Source organism: Ceratina calcarata, unplaced genomic scaffold, assembly GCF_001652005.2.
Source record: "Ceratina calcarata isolate Rehan_Ccalc_2016 unplaced genomic scaffold, ASM165200v1 scaffold15.2, whole genome shotgun sequence".
NCBI lineage: Eukaryota > Metazoa > Arthropoda > Insecta > Hymenoptera > Apidae > Ceratina > Ceratina calcarata.
The window spans coordinates 55,682-77,445 of NW_017136199.1; the positions used below are offsets into that span (position 1 = coordinate 55,682).

The 21,764-nt window shown below is 38.1% G+C and overlaps 2 protein-coding genes across 6 annotated transcripts; both read right to left on the reverse strand.

The window, feature by feature from the left end:
• Window positions 1-1,358: 1,358 nt before the first annotated feature.
• faf (ubiquitin carboxyl-terminal hydrolase-like faf) lies at window positions 1,359-15,677 on the reverse strand. 5 transcript variants are annotated; one of them, XM_018036282.2, is made up of 29 exons: window positions 15,418-15,677; window positions 13,933-14,146; window positions 13,574-13,838; window positions 13,253-13,478; window positions 13,041-13,175; window positions 12,482-12,962; window positions 12,142-12,399; window positions 11,967-12,065; window positions 11,617-11,885; window positions 11,185-11,386; window positions 10,776-11,105; window positions 10,220-10,554; window positions 9,906-10,161; window positions 9,683-9,820; window positions 9,336-9,605; window positions 7,503-9,259; window positions 7,186-7,359; window positions 6,977-7,118; window positions 6,604-6,908; window positions 6,279-6,529; window positions 6,031-6,206; window positions 5,679-5,875; window positions 5,473-5,600; window positions 5,115-5,281; window positions 4,776-5,041; window positions 4,469-4,704; window positions 4,186-4,379; window positions 3,830-4,095; window positions 1,359-3,653 (listed from the first exon to the last, which is right to left on the reverse strand). In XM_018036282.2, the coding sequence occupies exons 2-29, from the start codon at window positions 13,996-13,998 to the stop codon at window positions 3,449-3,451; spliced, it is 7,794 nt and encodes a 2,597-aa protein (XP_017891771.1). In that variant the 5' UTR covers window positions 13,999-14,146; window positions 15,418-15,677; the 3' UTR covers window positions 1,359-3,448. The 5 variants fall into 5 exon arrangements, with proteins under 5 accessions (XP_017891771.1, XP_017891768.1, XP_017891772.1 ...); XM_018036279.2 differs by having other exon boundaries at window positions 4,186-4,388; window positions 15,418-15,674; XM_018036283.2 differs by having other exon boundaries at window positions 4,186-4,388; window positions 9,906-10,143; window positions 15,418-15,671.
• Window positions 15,678-16,021: 344 nt separating this feature from the next.
• eIF2A (eukaryotic translation initiation factor 2A) lies at window positions 16,022-21,627 on the reverse strand. The gene is made up of 12 exons (XM_018036322.2): window positions 21,384-21,627; window positions 20,657-20,920; window positions 20,428-20,527; window positions 20,016-20,191; window positions 19,147-19,235; window positions 18,921-19,071; window positions 18,673-18,843; window positions 18,379-18,553; window positions 18,153-18,316; window positions 17,981-18,082; window positions 17,719-17,906; window positions 16,022-17,636 (listed from the first exon to the last, which is right to left on the reverse strand). Exons 1-12 carry the CDS (start codon window positions 21,409-21,411, stop codon window positions 17,511-17,513), a joined length of 1,734 nt encoding a protein of 577 aa, XP_017891811.1. The 5' UTR covers window positions 21,412-21,627; the 3' UTR covers window positions 16,022-17,510.
• Window positions 21,628-21,764: the final 137 nt, after the last annotated feature.

A 21,764-nucleotide genomic window follows, 5' to 3' on the forward strand; every position in this document is an offset into this window, starting at 1 on the left:
TTCAAAAATCCCATGAATTGATTTAAAATTTTGCAGGTAGGCTTTTAATAGTAATAGGAATCTATAATAACAAATTCAACATGCTAGCATTGTTTAAATGTATAGCCTATACATCCTTAATATTCTCGTATTTGAATGAAAAAAACGAAGACGATCGGTCATCGAATATCGTCTTGTCGTCTCGTAGAATTAATGAATTAATTTCGAGAGATGCGCTACGCTATTAAATGAACGAGGTTCGTTAATCTCCTTCCGTTTATTTAATTTTACTGACTAGAGCGTCGATCGAGTTAATACATAAAATTAGCTTTACAACTAAAACTAAACGAACATCGACGAGGGATACTTTTCTTCGTATGTTAATCGTTCTTTTTCCTGTCGTTTGTCTTTTTATTCCCAGTCTATTTATATGCAACGCGTTTCACGAAAATCCGCGTTGTGTAAGTTCGAATTGTAATCGATTCTCGTTCCTTTTTTCTTCTTGTTTATTTCACGTTTTTCATCTTGCTTAAGCATACAACTGTACAACTTTTACTTTCCTCTTTTCACATGCATTTGCCTTTGATTATTTTGATTCGCAACGCCTCTCGAGCACTTTCGCTGGCCATCGAGATTTGAAAGAACGTTTCCTGCCCTCGCTTCGTTTCATTAGCTCGTATAGTAAACGCTCCGTGTGAAAAGGGTGCCTCGCATCCGGCCCATTCTGCACTTTCGTGAATAAAAAGAAACACAAGCATGCTTTCGAAATTAGTCGCCAATCACCGATCGACTCTCGTATGTCCCGCCGCTCCTCGCGGGCAATTAATTAAATATGAAATGTACTCTGCGGATTCGCTCGGTCTGGTTGCAGACAATTAATTTTCATTTCAAATCGTGGATTCAAACCATGTTCCCGGCTGTGTGTCGTCACACTTCGCGTTCGTTCTCGGCTCTCTGACTTCGTAATAATCGCTCGTTCGAGGGAAACGAAAAAAAAAAAACATATAGAAGAGAACGAAATGCGAAAGAGAGAAAGAAAGTTGAAAAGAAAAATGACACTATATAGCGATATTTTTTTGTATCATGACACAAACTTCGAAATGTTTCGACATGTTTCTGAATATTATTATATCGTTATGATGAAAGTAATCAAGTTATAATATTATATCATACAAGACGTTTGTGTGTGTGTATGTGTGTATGTGTGTGTGTGTGTGTGTTACGCTTATTTTTTTCATATTTTCTTGTCCATCAGCGATACAATTAAATATTAAATAATTATAAACTACACTCTCTCCGTTAACAAAAAAAAAAATTGAACATAGCATACAGTCTGTGTACAAAAAACCAGGATTTACAGTTGCGTACTAACCACAATGTATAATAGGAATATAATAATTTTTATCACATATAAAAAGCAGTTGCGTATGTACATGTCCGAGTAAGATTAGGTACCATTATTATTATTATTACTTCTTTTTTTTTTCTTTAACCGATAATAGCTATTATATAATTTGGTACACTGTTTAACGTGGATATTTGATAAATACGAACAATTAATCGGTATGACATGATCGTTGGTTTGCCTCATCGCGTACGAATTCCTATGTATACACACGGTTCGCTTTTTTATATCCTTACACGTGACTCTAGTTTCTCTTTTCTCCTCTTTAGTATTATTTATATAATATCTATATAACACATGTTATATTAATAAGTCAGAGCTATGGCCAGTTCATAAGTTCAAAGGATCGCAGTCGCATCATTGTTCTCGTCTCCCTTCGTTTTATACGCGTTTAATACCCGACGTTGAGTGCCGAACAGTTACACAAGCAGTACACATAACATTCTCTCTCTTATCTACCGGGAACTAAAAATTGCTTTACACAATACTGCGAAAAGACCACAGCTCTTTTCTCTTAACGATCGATCGTACCTTAAAACGATACAAATTAGTAATTCATCTTCTTTGTTTCTTTTTTTCCTCCTTTTAATATTCCTCCCATACTCTCCTGTGTCGCTACCGTCACGCTTTCTTCAATTCCATTTTTCATACTTCCTCGCTTTATAAAAATTTGGATTTCGGACAAGGCTTTTATTACTTCCTTCCCCGCGCGGCGCCGCGACTCCTTAGACTTAAAAACAAAGACGGATCGACCTTCCACGTTATTTTACGTCGATTCGATTGGGAGGTGTCATACGCATGTCGTTCTCATCAGTGTAATTTGTTTTTTAACAGTCAGCTGCGTCGCGTACTTAAATCTCGAATTGTTCCATTATAATTTCTTATAAATAGTCGGGAAACGTAACAGACAAAAATATAAGCAATGAAAACTTGAAGCAATAACTCGATCCTAAAAACACTCTCCACTTAAGAATACGAATACGGAGTCGCACGATATCCAAGGCACAACTCTCTTTCTCAAATTGATTGAACTGAAAGAAAGCACAATGGGAGGCATCATTGGTGTACGTCTTAAATTCTTAAGCAGCGCGAAATCGCTGCACTAGAGAAGTGACTTTCCTTCCATATTCTCCTTCCTCCTTTTGTCATATTTTTTCTCCTTTTTTTGATGCTCGAGATTAAGTACAAGAAAAATTTTCGTTCGACTGGTCTTGAAAGACTGAAAGAGTGAAATATCGATAGCTGCATTTCTTTTTTCTGATTCGTTAACTCTGCTCCTTGCGATTGTAATTGGAAATTACTGTACCTTTTATTCTTCTTTCATCCCCATTTTCTCGGTCGTTAGAAAGTATCATTTTTTTGAACTTTTTATTAGTAACAAATTTACATAGATATACGGAAAGTTATGTTCTTTTTTTTCATACCTTTGTTTTCTATTCGGCAGAGATGGGATTCCATAACACTATTCGCTATACATTTATACAATCTTATCGTATTTCTACGCTTGAATTCATATGCATTAATCGAGGCAAATAAAATTCATTATTAAATCATTACCTGCACGCCCGTCTCGTCGGAAGATTTTTCCTTCTACCGAAACGTCCCTTCGTTTATCTCCGCAAATATTCAAAAGCGAAAAATGATTAGACGAATGCAAAAAAAGAGATACGCGAACGTTAGGAGCAAGAAAAAAAATCACGCCACGATGAGAAATTAGTTGCCTCAACCAATACGTAGAAATTCTAGTCCTTATGTAGTATTAACCGCCTGCTCTCTTTCTAACATCGTTCTTTTTGTTATTTTTTTTTGTTATTTTTTTATTTTTCTTAATGGTGCAAACGTCTATTTTTTTCTCTTTTACCTCATCGTTATCTCGTTTTCGTGAAAAGTAACTGCCCACAGGTAAAACTGACAGACTGCAAATGCAAGTTTCTCAATACAGTTCCTTATTTTTTTCTTCTTCCGCGAAAGAGAACAAATTCTGCGAGTTATATCTGTACAGATGCCTCTATCGTTCGGCACCAAGCTGCTGGCGCAGTAACGTCTAAATACCTTGAAACGGTTTCACCGAGGCAGCAAATTGGTAGAACCTGGATCCTGACTGGTGTTTTGCGACGACTCACAGTTCTGTGGACTATGCATCTGATGAGCTGGAGGTATGGGAAGTATGACCGAGGATTGAGTCCAGAGGGGGGTGTGAACCGGAGACGGTCGCGGCTGAGCTTGTTGTTCATCGTGCATTTGTTGTAATACGGTGACGTCAGGATAACTGTAAGCAAAGTGGACACGAACGTTCAAATCAAAAGTTGACGAGTTCTCAGAAATTTTGATATTCTCGAAAATATAGGTTTCTATAGGCATTTTCTAAATTGACATTACAAATATTTCATTTTGCATAAAAATCCGCATTATACTAATAACGAGGATTGTTATAATTATTCTCACCCTATGCATCCCCATACTAAACTACGTCTAGATCGTAGAATTTCTCGGTTTTGTGGCTGGTACTTTTCCGTTTCCTCCGAGCAATCCTCGCTTGTATCCTCCACTTCCTGTTCCTCGTCCGGGCAAAGTTCACACGCTCTCTCCAGCGTTTTCTTCGCGCTGTTACTGCGCTCCAAGACATAACCGTTTGCGGAATCGTTGGATTGAGCGGGTGGAGACCAGTTATTGTAAGCATGAGTATACGGCGCCGCAGAGGCATACGGTCTCTGTAAATTATAATTAATTAATCGTAAGTAAGTAAATTGAAATATCTTATAATATTATAATATATAATATTATATTAATAATTCAAATACCTTGTCAAGTTCTTCGTGAAGCCACTCGGTAGCGTGTATCCATTTCCTCTTTAGTTCAGAGCTGTGATGCAAAAGTTGATGCGCGGGTCTGCACTTACTGAAAAGCTGCACCATGCATTTGATACATTGATAGCCCCTCTTCTGGTAATGATGTTTACTTCTTTGTATTATCTCGAATAAGCCCTCCCTCTCATCTGGTACACCTAAAAACGGTTAGGTTTTATGATCTCCAGAATAAGTGTTCGGATCTACGAACTACGACATTTACGCGAGTCGTCTGTACCTTTGAGCGCGTTGTGAACACGATGAGTCTGCCAGGAATCCTCCATAAGGAGTATAGCGAGCAGTAGGTCCGTGTGGTGTTTTATCTCGTGAGCGAAGGAAAATCCGATTTGCCACAACAATTCGCTGAGGACGGTCCGCGACGCGTGCGGATTCTCCCAACAGCAGTATTGCAGCAATTTCACAGTGTCTTCGGTGACATTTACGTCCGCGTCCTCAATCAGTTTTTTCATATAACTGCAAGAGAAAAATGCAATTCCCCTGTTCGTACATCATTGATTCTAAATGTACTGACATCCGAATCTTACCTGTTTTTAACAAAAAGAATATCCGCCGCCTGCGGTTGAATAGGAATCAGATACTCGTTCTGGCAAGCCGGGTCACCGTATGGGTTCGGTAACGGCGCTATTCCCGACTGTGCATGACTCGAATGCGCTTTCGATGAAACGTCGCAGCAGCGTATTAACATGCTAACTACTTGATGCAGTTTAGTTAGCTCGGGATATTGGTATTTAATTGTTGGACCGGGCCCTTCGTCGATCGCAACCAGCATAAATGTAACCGGAACATTTAACTATAATATAGAACAATAATTAGAAACTGAGAAGAAATGAACAAGCATCGAGTAGAGTGAAATTGTAAGTTACCTTAAGCAATTGAGCCTTTTCAGCAAGCCCAAGCGATGCATACGTATGAAACAGAGAGAAATAATGCGGTAGGTGACGACCATGATCCGAGATTTCACGATGGAGTAAAGAGAGAACGGCGTGCAGTAAATGATCGCTAAGTGTAGCTGCTGGATCCAGAAGTATGGCTGAAAATATTTAAGATAATATAAAATATATATGTACACCATTCAAAAGAATTATAGCATCACGAATGTTGTATCGAAAATTGCCCAAGTTTGGATTCAGCGACAAATTATTGTAGGACAATAATTTTGCTTTGAGATCTCGATTCTTCATCTTTTGAAGACATCGTTTGAAATGTAGCTGAAGAACTTACATGGTGCGTTCAGACTAGGTGGCACGCATGGACCGTCTTGAAGGGAAACGTGTGCAAGAAATACCAAAATTTTGAGAAAAGCTGTTCGAACTTCTGTACTGGGACAGCTCAAAAGGTACTCGCAAAATCTGAAGACAGTGAATTAATTTCTGTTAAATATCGACTTTTCCTACGTTCATGCATGTATATTGAAGAAAACATAGTACCTATGTGGATGATTGAATAGGACATTGTGAGCAAACCAGGATCGCACTGATTTACTGCTGCGCAGATGGTGACAGACAATATCGTACCAGTCGGTCGCATTACCGCGCAGAGTCTTTTTAGTGTGGAAACCTGTGTAAAACAGAAATCTTGATGCTAGCTGTACGGAAAGCATCGCAAGCTCTTCCTGCTCGGGACTCTGCAATAGCAAAATTTAAACAATAGTAATAAACGTTCGGGTAATAGTTTAACATTGGAACTACCAAAACCAGTCAAAGGTGGCTTTGAGCGGAGAAATATATAAAAAAAAGTTAATAGTTCTAGTATTAATAAAATCCTTTTAAAACAACTTACGAGTTTCTCGCTTATATTTTGTCTATTAATGTTATGAGGATTGCAAGACACGAGTTTTTTGATAAACTGAAAATATTCCGCGCTGAACTGGTTCCGATTGTGCATGAACTTAATATTCTGTTTCCTGACGCTATATTCAATAGCCGGAGGCATCTTCATGACTCCAAGTTTCGTATCTGAAAATGAACAAACGTTGCGTTTACGCATACCAACGAAAATGTCTGTTGAACAAAAATTCCGACACATACACAGTGACAATTCGTTCACGCTTTTCATCAGAGAATTTTCTTCTACATCTAATCTGGTATAAAACAACATATAAGCGTTCCACCATCGCTTCTGCTTCCGGTAGCTCATCCTTTTAAGCATGTGATCAAACACTTCTCCTAGATAGTCACCGCCGAAACACTGAGATTTCATTTCTTCCTCCTCCTCCATTTTACATTCCGTAACATCGCCGTCGTCGAACTTGTACCACTTAGCAGTACCATCAGTTTGTCTAACGACCAATAAATAAAAATATAAAAACCATGTAAATGAACACAGTACCGATACACAAATGTTTCGCTTTACCTATGCAAAATATACGAATAATAGTGGCCACCGCTAGCCTGACCGCTATGTACCACAATGCCAGTTAATTGATATTTAGTACAAGTTCCTTTCACTGCCTCCTCGTAATCACAGTCTATAACTTCTCCCTCCAGCTTAGCAAGCCCGGAAACAGTATAAGGTTCCATGTCCAAGTCCCTTGGGAATTCGAAGTAGTCGTTGAACTTTATGGCGCAAACTCTTTCGTAATCGTATTCGAAGCGTTTCAACTGTATCGCTAAAACGGGCGGCAATTTCTTCACGCACAACCGTTTCACCGTCACGACCTAGTACAGTAATTTTATTTAAATAAAACAAGTAATGTAAGCAATCGTCCAATAGAATAGAATCATACCTTTTTGTTACATTTGTCGCAGTGATAAGCGTCTGCGCCTTCGAGTAATTCACCTTTCACGTACTGTTCAAGGGAGTCCAGTAAATTACTGTGATTCCTGATATCCACGCTTATCAGACTGAACGGCTCCTCCTTGGAATATCTGAAGATAATGTAATGCGGTATTACAGTTTACCGAAAAGGGCAAAACGTAAGAATTAAGAAGGTACCTATGAGGGCAACCTTTGCAGATTTTCTGGTCACTGTATGAACCACCGAGAATCTTGCTCATTATCTGTTCATGTCCCAAGGCTTTCAATGCCTCGTCTAAACTTTCCACCAGGCTCATGAAAAATTCTACCGCGTCTTGCTGTTCTCTAAGATTTACAGGTTCACCTTGAAGTCTGAAAACGATACCGATAACGACATTGTATTGAAACACCTATATGATTACTAGACTGCGGATGAATGAATCTTTTATATTTTCTATAAATGCGTAAAACCCGCAGTCCAGTGATTACGCCTCGCATAAAAAATGTACACTTACTTGAAATGTTTCCAAAGTCCTCTAGGTATATAATATTGTAATTTGCTGTACGCTAGATGCCCGAAGATCGCTTGGACTTGTTTCAAAATACCGATGTTGTATTCCTTCCGCGATTCATCAGCGCCGCATTTCTCTTCGTTCGTGTCGTTATCATTTGCCTCTATCGTTTGTTCCCCCTCGATCCTCTCTTCGCCAGAGAAATCCTCGTTCAAGTCGGTCGCAGCACCTTCAGCCGCGAGAAGCCCGACCCTTATACTCTCGACCATGTACAATTGTTGTAATACTGAATTCATGTAACAAGTCGCGCCAGCGTTTTTCAAACCCACGAAACCTTTCAAAGGTCTGAGTCCGACCGGCGGCAAGTAATCCCATTCCACTAGCGGTTCGTCTCTTTCAGAATAGAACATATCAGTGAGCATTGTGACTAGAAGTTTCATGTTAGGTACACAGCCTACGCATAGACCAACGAGTAAATCAAAGGCCGCGCTAGTCGACTGCGGCGTCGTGCACACTGGGCACGCCTGCGAAGCGCTCAACTCTCCAATGCTACGAAGCTGCAGCATGAGACGCGACGCTGGGAACACGAAGTCCTCGACCAGCTCTTTGATCAAATTCGTGCCCTGTTTCTCGTCGGATCCGAGTTCGTATTTTTTACTAGGAGGCAAAAAGGCGAGCAGCTCCTTAGTGAGGCTGAGGTGACCTTCAAGGACGGCCTCGTCGACTTGACTCTCTCCCGTCTCTTTAACGTTGGCGCGCACTTTCTTCAGCCACGCTATCTCAATGTTCAGTAACGTCTCGGCCGTTAACAAGGGGCATCCCGACATATGCGCGAAGTTTAGCAGTCTACACAAAAGCTGAAAGTACTCATGGCTTTGTTTCGCGTGGTCCATAACGGTGGTGTTCAAAACGGTGAAGAGCAGCGTTATCGCAAACAGTAACGGCTGATGACCGCTACTGTACCATGTTGATATAAGAAAAAACTGTTCAGCCGCAGCCATTCTGACCACTCTCGACGTGCTGAGGAGCACGAGGTCTATCAAAAACGTATGCCACATCTTATCCCTTGACAACGATTCTAGCGCGGTCGGGTTCAGTACCAAGGCGATTGTCAAAACTTCTAATGCTTCTTTACATACTAACACGTCGTTATTGTCAGGGTTTACTGTTTCCTTTTCGTTCGTTTCGTGGAGAGTATGAAGCGTCTCGGCGGACACGTTAATATTGTTCAGATTGCCCGTGGATGCCGCCCATGCTAGCCTAATTATGGCACGAATAGTAGCTACGTCCGGTAGCTCCCAAGAAAGAGCCTGCATAAAAAGCTGTCGACATTTATCGGACTCTGTTAAACCGCACAGCATCCGACGCGCTAAATGCTGAGCCAATTTCGCCGCCACGTTTCTCAACATGTACTCGGTGTTCTGATTAGGTACGCTTTGTAAAGCTTGCTTCAAAACCGCTATCGGGCCCCGATTGTTGTGAGCATGATTATCATGGTTCTCCGAAATTCCGGCTTGCTGCACTTCGTCCATCACGCAAGCCATCACGTTGCCCACTATCGTTAGCAGTAGTTTACACAGTTTCAACACCGTTAGATACGCTGCTCGTTTCGTAGTTTCATCCGCATTTGGTAAAAATTTGTTTTTAGTTAACATTTCGAGGATAACGCCAGCTTCGCCGCTCTTTATGAAATTGCATTGGAACTCAAACGCTCTTTCCGACATTGGATCCAAAGCTGGCATTAATAAACTATATAAAACCTGAAATAAATACAACACGTTGTCAAATGTGTCTTTATAAGCGAAAACGTACGTAAGCCAGAATGGGAAAGTTTACCTCTAAATTGTATAAAACTTGGCTAGAACTTGCGGTAAAAAATAAAGAATCTACTGTAGTATTTTGTTCATTACAAAGAGCATTATCTAAATTTTCGTCGTCTTTACAGTGGCCGAATAACGACTGTAATCGTGATACAGTGAGAGTGTCTGGTGGCACCAGTTGTAATAGATTCCTTGCACCGTCGCGTAATTGCGCGTGTTGAAGAGTGCATCCAAGGTCCGCTAATTGAAAGAAGAATGTAGCGTACTGCGACTTTTGTGATATCACCTGCAACAGAGACATGCCAATTTCTATGTGCCTATGAAATTATACGTGCTTTCTGTTTTAAAGATATTAATACGTACCACGCCTGGTAAACTATTTTCTGCTTCTACGTTTAGCCCATCGTATGGATGGTGTGGAGAACTAGTAGAACTATCCGAACTGCTATCCGGTGAGCTTGGCAAGTTGCTATTTACCTGGCTTAGTTTCGCAGACAACAACTGTACAAAAAAATATATAGTAGATGTATTCTGTCAATTATTCTTTCAGTTCGTTACAATCGAAAAGACAGAAATGGATACATACCATTTTGTCTCTTAATGGACTTTGAGAGAGAAGTTTTCTATCATCTGCTGGCTCCAGGAGTTCTCCGTTAAGAAATAAGTCCAGTTTTACGTTTGATCTGTTGGTCTTAATTCTGCGTAATATTTGTCGTCTTAATGATCCCAGTGTGTCGTTACTATGTGTAAATATTTCGATATCGTCCACATTGCCAGGATTCGCGAATCGAATAATGAGGGACAAGTGCTTCCCACGAGCTGCTCTGTAATCATATAGAGAACTTTTTTAATACAATATAAAGTATGTTTTCGTTTACGGATCAACGTCACTGTCTATACCTGTGCAGCGGTAATATTTTCCGTTCGCCTGGAAATGCGGTATCACACTCGTTTATGTATTCTTGTAACACCTTCATAACGCGACACATCTTCATAGCTTCGATTTTAATCTTATTTGACATCTGTTCTTCACGTTCTTCCTTCCCCTCAAGATATACCTTGCTTAAGACAGACACAGTATCGTAATGCGCCTTCAATCGGTCCATGCATTCTCCTATGTACGTCACGTGAAACGCAAAGACCGACGACTGAAGTCGTGGGCCTAAATTAGTGTTTACTTCCTTCAACAATTCTATAGCTCGATTCGCAATTTCTTCGGGACTATTGGTCACTACCTAAATAAACAGGAAAATATGTAAAAAAAAATCCGATAAACGATGATCCCAGACAAATAAATTGAGTTTTGTACTGAAACACTCTTTCCAATTTTTATCATTATTAATTCTTCTTAGGATTACTATACATATAGATATAAATATTTTATTCTGGTCAAAAATCCATGCTAACGATGATATAAAAATCAGTTTACAACAATCAATATCAAGTATACACTTACTCTCCACAAATAATCTGTACCAATTAGGTCAACGTCATCCATGAGAAATGTTCTTCTTTTCATTTTCAATTTTCCTTCCTTCGAGTTAACGGCTTTAAAGAATCTCTCGTAACATTTAATACCGCTTTCCGTGAGTAACGTCGGATCTAATTGCAATATATTATTTTGGAAAAAGTCCTTGTTTATTGCTGGATCAAGATCTGGCTCGTCTCCCATCAATTTGGAAAACCACTTGAAGCACGCCTCGCGATCGGAAACGAACACACCTTGTTCCGCTAAACACTGCCAAATTTGCTCGGCTTGATCTGCGCACAACCACAGCTGGCCGTCCTACGGAAAATAGATATACATTTAAATCGCGAGGATCAAATGAAAACTTCGTCCCGTAATGAATGAATATAAAAGTTACCTTCAACAAGAAGCGTAGGAAATTAAGTCTCTCCTGTACTTGCATAATGTGATTATAACGGCCGTCGTGCATGTAGGTATTCGGGTCAATGTCTGGATTTTCTTTAACCAATTGTCGCATTTTATCCATATAGTTCGTTAAACTGTTCGTCACGAGAATCACCGCAGAATGTTCAGTTTGAAGTCGTTCTATGACATCTTGTCTACATGAAAGAATAAATAAATAATGATAAAAGGTACAGGAATTGTATCAATACTGTGAAATCGGCGACCCGCACTAGTGCGCAATAAGTGCAAACTCGGTGCCGTAAATTTCATTAATGTTCTCTTTCAACTACAATCGACCGCACGTAATCGGTGCTACACTAGCATTGAGTCAGTGGGTGCCTGCCGAATTCAACATAAATCGCACTATTGTGTAAATAAATGATACCTATAATGATGATTTCGTTGAGGACATGATATATTAGGATTTGGTTCGTAAAGGCAGCATATTTCCCGAATCTGTTTCAAAGCAGGAAGAGCCCACTTATCTCCGTTCTTTAACTCTTCCACGCATTTGTCTAGCCAAATTGTTTTCTGAGCGTCCCTTTCTTGTGAACACGAGTAATCGAGAATTTTCACGTGAGCGTTTAGCGCTTGATCCATAATTTCTGTGGGTACCTCATCGGAATGAGCCAAGTTCCAGAACAGAGTTAACACCTAGTATTATATAAAAAGAAATACATCTTCATTTGATGAATTTAACTCGATTTACCTAACTAGTACAGGGTTTATAAATACCTTGTGTGCCATTACACCATCTTTATCATCTTCTGCTAGTCTTCGAATTAATTCCAATAATTTTTCTCGTTGCTTTTTATTGGCTGTTTTCCAATTCATCTAAAATGTAAACAAATTCGATTAACTTATGGTTATAGAAATAAAGACATGAAAGCAATTTGATGCTGATAAATACCTGGAAACATTCGAATAAGTGATCGAGTTGTTCAGGACTGAAATCCCAAGCGAGTTTGGCCAACAAGTCGTGAACATTTTTCACGATCGCTTCGTGTTTCCCAGCTTGTGCAGCCCAAACGGCGTCTAAATCTTCTAACGTTAATGCTCGTTCCTTTATAATAAAGCGTAAAATCTTCTCCAACTTTTCAACATATTGAGGCTGATGTAACGAATCCCTCAACACGATTTCCAGCACTCCGTTCTCCTTTATCCATTTCTAATATTGAACAAAGTGAATAACTTTCTAATAAACTATACGATGTGTAAAATATGAATTAAGTTATCGAGTATAAACTTACAGCCATGCATTCTGCAGTGAGCCATTCTTCTTCCTCAACGATCGCGTTTCGATGTTGGTAAAAACTAACCGTGGCGATTACTTTATTTACTTCATTTAAGGCATTCATTTTTCCATTAAATGAAGAAATTTGTAAAAGTCTCAGTATCATCTTCAGTCTCAGAATCCCTAGATTTTTAATCATCTCCTCTTGATGCGGCACTCGTGACACTAAACATTTGCAGGCTTTGATTATGGCTGATATCGCATCGTTTTTTGATTCGTTTTTCGCCTCCTTCTTTAATTCCTCGTCAGTCAAATTATTCAAAATTACAGGCACCATTTCCACAATAGGCATAAGATATTTAACTATTGTGTGAACAGTAAGTAGTTCGTAACACAAACCGAACGGTCTGATTAAAGCATAAATAACTGGTACTGTTAAATTTCGGCCGCTCTGAAATCTAGAGAGCAAAATTTCAAATCCGTTAAGACTTCCAAACCTGTGAACACAAAGAGAAAGACGCTGCAAACATCATGTATGAAATAAGAAGCAGTGAAGATCGCCAATATTTATGAACCTATTTATGAGATCCACAAGCCAACCACGAGGACTTCTCGAATCAGGAGGTGGCCGGGCATAAAGCTGTTCGTCAGGAATATCACTGCCTGGAGGAACAGTTTCCGAAACTCTTGCAGCATTAAACGTATGAAATCTGAAAGGTTCAGAATTCAAAACATTAATTTCAATTAGAGTTTAATTAATCCGATAGAAGAAATATGTACAACTTACTTATTACTAGGATTAAAAACCATTGCCAGCAAATCGAGAAGAGGAAACCAGTCCTCATCTAATTTCAGGATACATAAATCCACCAACCGCTCACAGTTTGCACTAATACAATTTTGAATGTTCAATTTCCAACTACTTACTGCATCATCAGTCAATATTTTGGTAAAAGAAATCGTGAGTCCTTCTCGAAAAAAGCGCTGACACGCTTCACTTTGTACATCAATTCCTAAATAAATAACAGATAATCGGCCGTCCATTAAATTCGGGAAACAAAGTGAATCGTCACGTTGCACGCGTATATTTTATGAAACAGTTCCAAACCTTTTTTACAAAGTTCGATACTGGCTTGTAACAGGCACTCTAACTCTTGTTCTGGCAGAACTGGTACAACCCATCGCGGACTAGATATTTTTTCATGAAGTATATTGAGTTTTGCAACAGGAAAATCAGGCTCTCCATGAAGCTGATTGCTATCTTCTACTGAAGTTAAGGTATCATTGGTGCATTCTGTTTGTACCACATTCTCTGTGAGTTGAAGTCCTGACATCGTGTCAGCTAATTGTTGGGGACCCGGTGGACTATGCATCTATCGTAACAACGATATCAACATTTATCAACTTGCAAACATTACTTCAAACATAAATTGAACATAATTAATGCGTAAGTAAAAGTAATTATACCTGTGTACTTTGCTGGCTGTCAGGAGGGTCTATGCCAACTCCTTGGCCTCTTGTGGCGATCGTCATTTTGTGTGCTCTTTGCTATATTCCAATTGTCTCAATACCGCTTGGTCCAATAATTGCACCACCAATAACAACCATCCAACTCATTCACTGACATTAAATATAATTATACTCTAAAGGCCTTGTTTGAATTAAACTATACCTACATTATCTGAAACAAATGAAACAATTTCTACACCAAATTAAAAATTTAGACACACTACTATAATCGTTCGATTAATTAAACATTTCGATAGACGCTGATTTATTAATCGAGAAACTGTAACAATTGTTCAGGCGGTAGACGACTAAATTGTTGAAAAATTGTTGAAAACTCGATGGCTTTACGCCGACGTTACTTATTGCGTGCAATTTTATGTAGTGTTACTTATGGAAAATACGGAAACGATCGAGAAACGTTTAGAGAAATGTATAAAAGTACATAAACTGGATAATTAGGATGGCTGGACGAACGGCAGAGTAAGAAGAAGAACCGAGCGTAATTCGAGCTCGTCTCGAGGGACACCGGTCACCGTCAATAATTCGTGGCCGAAGAGCGGAGAGCGAACTTGATAGAGGCCACGGGAAGAACATAGATAAGGAAGAACGTTTCGCACATTCTGTCGCATCGCATGACAGCATGATCTTGCTAAGGTTTCAGCCGAACGAATGCCAATTATTCGTGTTGACCAACGGGAACGGTGGTTCCGTAAAAACGTTAATAGCCAACCGATCGCACGGAACCGATAGCGAAGCTAATAAAATCACGTCCAAGGGTCCGTGTTCCTTCGGGATTTCGCAATTGACGAAAGGTACGACGTCATGTCGCGAATTATTTCTCCGTCTCGTTCTCTTCTCCTCGCGATATCTCTTTCTCTCGCCACCTCTTTTTATTTCACGGGTGTACCGTCGGAACGTACCGAACTGTCAACCGTCGATAATTAGAATCGGGAGGCGAGCAACAACCCCGGCGCACTTTCCGTTCACGGGGAAACATCGCCAAACGAAGAGTCTCGCGACAGATCGTCGGGGAATTAGCTCGGAATTATGCGAAATACATGTACGGCGTGCTTACAAAGGACCAACATCGAGCGGCGACGAGAAAGGGATCTCGACGTTATTTCGTGGCCGTGCACTTCCCCCGCGGCCGTCGGATTCGTTTCGGTAATTAAGAAATAAGTGAAAGGATCCCACGCAACCGGTACCTATGCAATTTCAACGATCCTCGGTGTCCAGAGAACAACTATTTTCGCCCCGTTCACTCAACCGGGCCACCTCCGGACAAAATGGCGACCGTCCTAACGATTAGCATTGCCGTATTAAAGAAAACCTTTTTAAATTTTGTCCGCGGGTCAACGCCGATTCGTTTCTAACTGTCTGCCGGCGCACAGATGCTGCCCGTTATCACCGGTTACAGCGTCAAACTTCGATCGGGAAACGCACCTTTACATAGTAAATGGTGGTAGAAATTTGTTGCACTTTTTGACGTGACGTTGTAGAACTCACTGGCGAATCTGTAAACACGGCTATCTTACGGCGCTACCGTCGTTCCTCGAGTTAAAACGACCACCGTATCCACTGACACTACGTTCACGATGCTTCTCTCGTCACACACCTCGATCATTCAATCTCGATCGTCGCGCTTAGTACTTTCAACCCCTTCTGTTTCCGCCGCTCTTTTCTTTCGTTTATCAAAACCGTTCTTCATCGACGATATTCCTCCTACGCTTCGAGAATCTTTTAATCAATTCCCTTAGCGTACTTGAACTTCATTTATCTATGATAATTCAATTATTCATCGTGTACGTACGTTACTTTCTCAACCCTCGTTCGTCGTTACGTTCGCTGCCTTTTACCCTTCCCTTATTTTTTAAATTTAATCACGTATTATGAATACGTTCCTTTAGTAACCGACGTATTCATTCAAATATTAATTTCGACATTATGGACGTGACCGATAGATCAGATGATAAATTAAAATTTTTAGTTGGAGGCAATAATATTAAGTCGAATGTATACAGGAAGTATACGATTTCATCAACATGTGTTGCGTGTTATCGATCTTTTTATTCTTCTTTAGTAGTTTATTTTCATAAATTTCACTTAAATATACACAACATTGGCGATTGCGACCTTTTTTTTTTGGTGTACTTCATTTTACGGTATACCCATCACTCATAATTATAAGTAATAATTTATACATATTGAATGTACATATTAGAATTGATAATACACAATTTTTATAATCTTAAGTTCGTGGAAAATCGTTAGCGCGTCTGGCACTATAATGATTCCGTTTTATTTTCTATTCATTGTATTAAAAGAATTAGAAAGAAGGTAGAAAATATATATTCTATTTCCTCTTCAATTTGTACAATTCGCATTGTACAAATTCGACTGTTCAAGTAAACTTAAAAACGTTAGAGGTGTTAGTAATTATTAAATTAAAACAAGTAATACAACAATTATTATAATAATTATACGTAGAAATACCGGATAACTATTAAACTTTCTAGAGTAGTCTGAAAAATAATCAAGGGCAAACTTTGAACGTATTTTTAGAACACTTTAAAGAGAATCGATTAATTCAAAGAAGCTAAGTTTTCTTTATTATTTAAAAACAGTTTTCTAATCGTCGAATGTAGTTTAATTTTTTGGCAGTTTTCTTTTCATTTATTCGTTAATCTGTGCCAAGTATTCGTAGTTCAACCAGTCTTGTAATCTTTTATTGAAAGGAAGGTATAAAGTTTGAATGTTAAACGTAATGACAACAAAAGATGTATAAGACGTAAAAGTTCTCGATGATACCTACACGATAATCGTGAAATAGTTGCAGCAGCTACGAAATCACGAAATGTGTCTATTTTTAATTCCTGGTAGATGTTCATAAACGGAACTGGAGGAACAGATTTCATGTGCAAATCCAATGCGAGGAACAAATTTCTGACTTTATAATTGCATGATCTTCCTATCTCAAACGTTCCATCGCGTTGTGCAATTCGCACAGGATAAACCGTACAAGCTGTGAAATTGCAACTGAACGTTTTATTGACTCGCGAGATGACGTGGTTCATCCCGTACAATTTCTCACTTATTGATCGTAAATAAGTTTCCTTACAGTGCAAAAACTCTTGTACGGTACTACATAATAAGGAAGCTTGGTCTTTATTAGACTATCGTATTACTATCCCTTAGCGCTTAGCGATTTAGAAATATCAGAATGGAAACTCTGACAATCAAAAATAAAACGCATAATTTTCTTTTTTACAATCATTAAAAAAAAAAAAAATGTAGCGATGGGCCATATTGATTCCTTTGTCATCGCTCATGAGATGGAATTTATATTTAGAATTTTAACAACCTCAATAACGTGGAAACCTGTTTAATCCGTTTTGAAAATTTAGTTTGTTCCCACTACCTCTTCGGAGAATGAAAATTTTATTTACAGCCAAACGTATCTTCTGTACGCGTGTCGTCGTATGTGAGAGATCATTTTCTGTTTGCATCAGAAGTGTATCGGCGATTATAAACGTTCATCATAAAGCGAGGTCCTCCAGTTCCTTCATTAAATCAGCTTCCTTCTTAATCTTGTCCAATTGATTAATTTCTAATTGCTTTCCAGCTACTTGTAGTTCCTTTAACTTCGAGATCTGTTCTAGTTTCTGCAAGAAATCAATTAAGATTACTATTAATTAAGACTGCTTCTTTCTACCTACAAACGTATTGAGAAAAGAAAAATCTTACGCTCTTAATTTTTTTTATTTTCTTACTCCTCTCCAAATCGTCGGACTCAGGAACGTTCGTGGTTAAATTCTGTGCTTCTGTATTCGCATTAACTTGTCCATTTGTACTTGGATTACTTAAATGAGAGGATGTCGATGCGTCAGATTCTTTCGCATCCTTTTTCTTTTTATTTTTTGCTTTCGCCGTAGCTATAAAAAAGCGGTTTACTGAGCGTATGCGTAACGATTCAGATGTTCGTGCTTTACAATCAAAATTATCTTACATTTCTGTGTTTTTTTCTTATCTTTAAACATTTCATCATCGCGCAATTTAAAACTGTTACCTTCCCCTCTCGCGGAAGGTGGTCGATACGCTTGTTTTGATGCTGCGAAGAAGAAACGTGGAATGTAAAAGATGTAGCTTAATTTATTTAATAGGAGATACCGAAAATATACCTTGTGGCTGGCTAGGTGCAATGCCTTCAACAGCCTTGTAACTAATTGGTTTCTCTGGAAATGCATCTGGAGGAAAAGTCTGCCATGCGACTTCCCAAAGTTCTTCTTGCTCGTTCCATGGTCGTTCATATAATAAAGTTCCAGTGTAATGCCAAATCTTGAATCTGCATAGGAAATTACGTATAAGACAAATTTCAACGGTTAACTAGAGAATATTATTAGGTACCCGTTGCTCATTCGAAGTCTGGGTGCTGTAGTCGCGGTCATGAAATGTTCACCGTCCGGTGACCACTGAAGGAGCGTTGTATCAGGTGCTTCAGTTTTAGCGATCAATTTTCTATTACCAACGTCCCACAATTCGATACCACCACGGAGGTTGCCAAAGCCAGTTAAAATTAGAAGTGCAACGTGGTTAAGGAAATAGAGTCGCTGACAAACGATAAAAGAATTCTAACTACGTAAATAAATAAATTAGATAATTGAAAATAAGTAGTAGACTGAAAAGTAATCAAAAGGATATTGTTCCCTTGGGGATTGTAATAAATGCTATTTCGATGCAGAGTACCAAACTCAAATATTGGCTCGCATTTAAGATTAAATAACGTGGCTTTCGATGGCATAAAACCGTATACAACACAGAATTCATTATTTTTCGGTGACCACTGGACAGCGTGTATAGGACCGTCTTTACCTAATTTTACAAAGAAATCATGAAAATAGAGGAAACGAAATATACTCGACGATGTCAGCAATTCAACTGGAACTTACTAAGCGTAACCATAGCAGTGTCTCCTTTTATACTAAGATAGTGCAGAGTCTGTTTCCCGTAATATGAAGCGCCTGTTTTATCAACCTCTGTACTAGTCATTAATAAAACATTTGTTCCATTATTATTCCATAAAATGTTTACTCTATCCGCCTAATAGGAACGAGAGTTTCATTATTTCATGCACGCAAATGAAAACGAAGCCTCTATTAATAAATAATGTTATACCTGGAAGAAACTTTTAGTTGCCAAAGCTTGTGTCGAATCAAACTTTGGATATTGGAACAGCCTACCGAACGAGGGCTGATCAGATTTCCCTATAATACAACAGCACTGGTTATCATAAATAATAAATTATCTAATACCTACAATCATAATTTATTGCACGCAGTACAGTGCAACAGAATTTGGTATTTAATGTGGAGAGTATTTAATCGTCTTGCAATTTTAAGAGGACATAACTTCTTATTCTACTGAATTTCATTTATATCGACGAAACGCGTTTTTAAACAATAGATTGTAATTACCTGTTACATATACTTGATCATTCCCTAAAACTTTGTTAAAAGTACTTACAGATAAAAATGAGCATGCAATAATCAGGAAAATTTCCGATTACTGTTGATCCTGATTACACATTTATACTTGTATATTTTGCAAAGTACCATTACGTATTAATATTCAGTTGTACTTCTTTAAAATATTAAAGTGTTCTACAGATTTAATTGTCTTATAATCTTCATTCCATCTGTGTATTACATGCTTGTGCCACACATATTTGCTTCATAATGAGAGAAACTGAAATAAAAAAGTACTTCATAAAATATGCCAATTTTTATTTGACTTACGGTTGAACTATAGTAGTAAATAAACACTTTATATATTTTAATCGACCGGAATAATTATCATTTTCAAAGCGACATTATCCGTTACATTAACATTTACACCGCTTCTCTTAGCCTAGTCATGGAAGCACTAAGAATTATATCTACTCTATTGAAGGGGGAACTAAGAAAATTACATACTCTCCACATATAAGTACCTTAATAAATGTTTACATAAATTAATATTAAATGAATACAACAAAATTTAATTACCCGGCATATAACAGAGAATGTAATATGGCGAATTACTGGGCGATATACTAAATTTAGCGACTTTGGCTATATTTATTCTGTACATAATTTTATTAAAATTGACATCCTCATACAGAATGACATCTGCACCAATTAACAATCCACAAACTTTTTCATCACTTGTCCATTGAGGTTCCCTAAATAGATATACAGATGTAACTATATAATTAATAATTGTTACTTATTCAGGATTAAATTTTTCCATTACGTTTCTTCAAGTCAAATTAAAGTATCTTTTGGAATGTAAATTATTTATACGAACTAATGTTTTACTTCTTCTATGAACGTACGTCAAGGAACGTAAAACAGGAACAAACTATTGCATAATTTAACATAAATCTCAAGTTGAAAATACAAAATTTTGATACATTACCAATCTGATTGCTTTTTCTGTATAAAAGACTTCACTAGTTCTCCGGTTTCTGATTTCCATATGTTAAGATTTGGCGTTCCTTGCGGGTTTGACAGTGTTGCTGGAATATATGAATCAACAATGTAAATGATGATGCACACTAAATANAAGCAATTTGAAATTAATGAAGCGAAAACGAAGTAAAAGAAATAAACATTGAAAGAGACATTATATAAGAGGAATGTAATACCAGTGAATGATTCCCATGTCATAAAATATGTGCTTCGAGTGGAGAAAGAAATAGCTGAAATTTTTGGCCTTTTGATTTCTGTAATAATTTTCCATGTAGAACAGTGGACAATCTTGGCAGCTGTTCCATTAACCCAAGCAAAGTAACGCCCTTCTGGACTAAAAGCCATCGCTTTACACGTTTTACTGTCATCTTTAGGGAATGCCTTTACTGGTTCGTAAGACGGTGGACCTTGTCCTACGCTGATCCCGATGGAACCTCTCACTGCAGAAAATCATTAATACAATGAGTAATCATTAAAACAATGAGTTTTCTTTTTATCTTCAATCTTAGAATTAAGCACAGTCGAATGTTCATGCATTGGTATTAGGAATGGCAAGAATTGCAGGTGTCCAAAACCATAAAATCACATGCATCTATGATGTAGATCAAAATAATTACAAATATTGTACGAAACTATCAGAAATAAGCATCATAGATAAACATATGTAAACATCGCGTTCTAATAATGCACCGTCAGACCACGGATTTTTTAATCATAATTTTGTTAAAGTAATGTAATGCCACATGATGCATTTCTGAGCAGTCATTCGTGATACACTACGACGTGTTATAGTGGAACGGGTATACTTTTAACAAATATTTAAGTCATTTGTGAAATGAATATCAATGAAACGTCATGTAAAATCGGATAGAGTGGTAATGAAAACAATGGGAAAGTGCTTACCAGCAACACAAGGAACAGTTAACGCCATTTTACCTCCGTTACCATGTGGTACCGCAATATCGAGTATTGACCACTCTTGCCAGACTGAGAAATTTGTCCCTTCAAAAGAATTCCTTGCACATGCGTCGTTGCTAACGTTGCGTGAAGAAACACGTGCGTGCGCTCAAACTCATTCAAAACTTTATCATTTCACAGAATTGTTTTACACAATTGCTATTAAAGTTGTACTACGTTCAAATCAAGTAGATTAACATTTAGAGGCTGTTTGGTAACAATTATTCGTATCTCATGTTGTCTCTAAAATTTATAACATGAACTTATGTATAATGCATAAGTGTAATATATACATATATACTTCAAGTGTATCAAATAAGATATTGT

What these genes read in the sequence shown, in the direction of transcription:
- faf (XM_018036279.2), bottom strand. Translation starts at nt 13,998, where the DNA reads ATGACGATCGCCACAAGAGGCCAAGGAGTTGGCATAGACCCTCCTGAC. An exon ending in TCCTACGCTTCTTGTTGAAG is followed by an intron (nt 11,106 to 11,184) that starts GTAACTTTTATA and finishes TATTTTCCGTAG; the next exon opens with GACGGCCAGCTGTGGTTGTG. An exon ending in GTACAGATTATTTGTGGAGA is followed by an intron (nt 10,555 to 10,775) that starts GTAAGTGTATAC and finishes CTGTTTATTTAG; the next exon opens with GTAGTGACCAATAGTCCCGA.
- eIF2A (XM_018036322.2), bottom strand. Translation starts at nt 21,411, where the DNA reads ATGGCGTTAACTGTTCCTTGTGTTGCTG. An exon ending in TTACAATCCCCAAGGGAACA is followed by an intron (nt 18,554 to 18,672) that starts ATATCCTTTTGA and finishes ACCACGTTGCAC; the next exon opens with TTCTAATTTTAACTGGCTTT. An exon ending in AAATAAAAAAAATTAAGAGC is followed by an intron (nt 17,637 to 17,718) that starts GTAAGATTTTTC and finishes GATTTCTTGCAG; the next exon opens with AAACTAGAACAGATCTCGAA.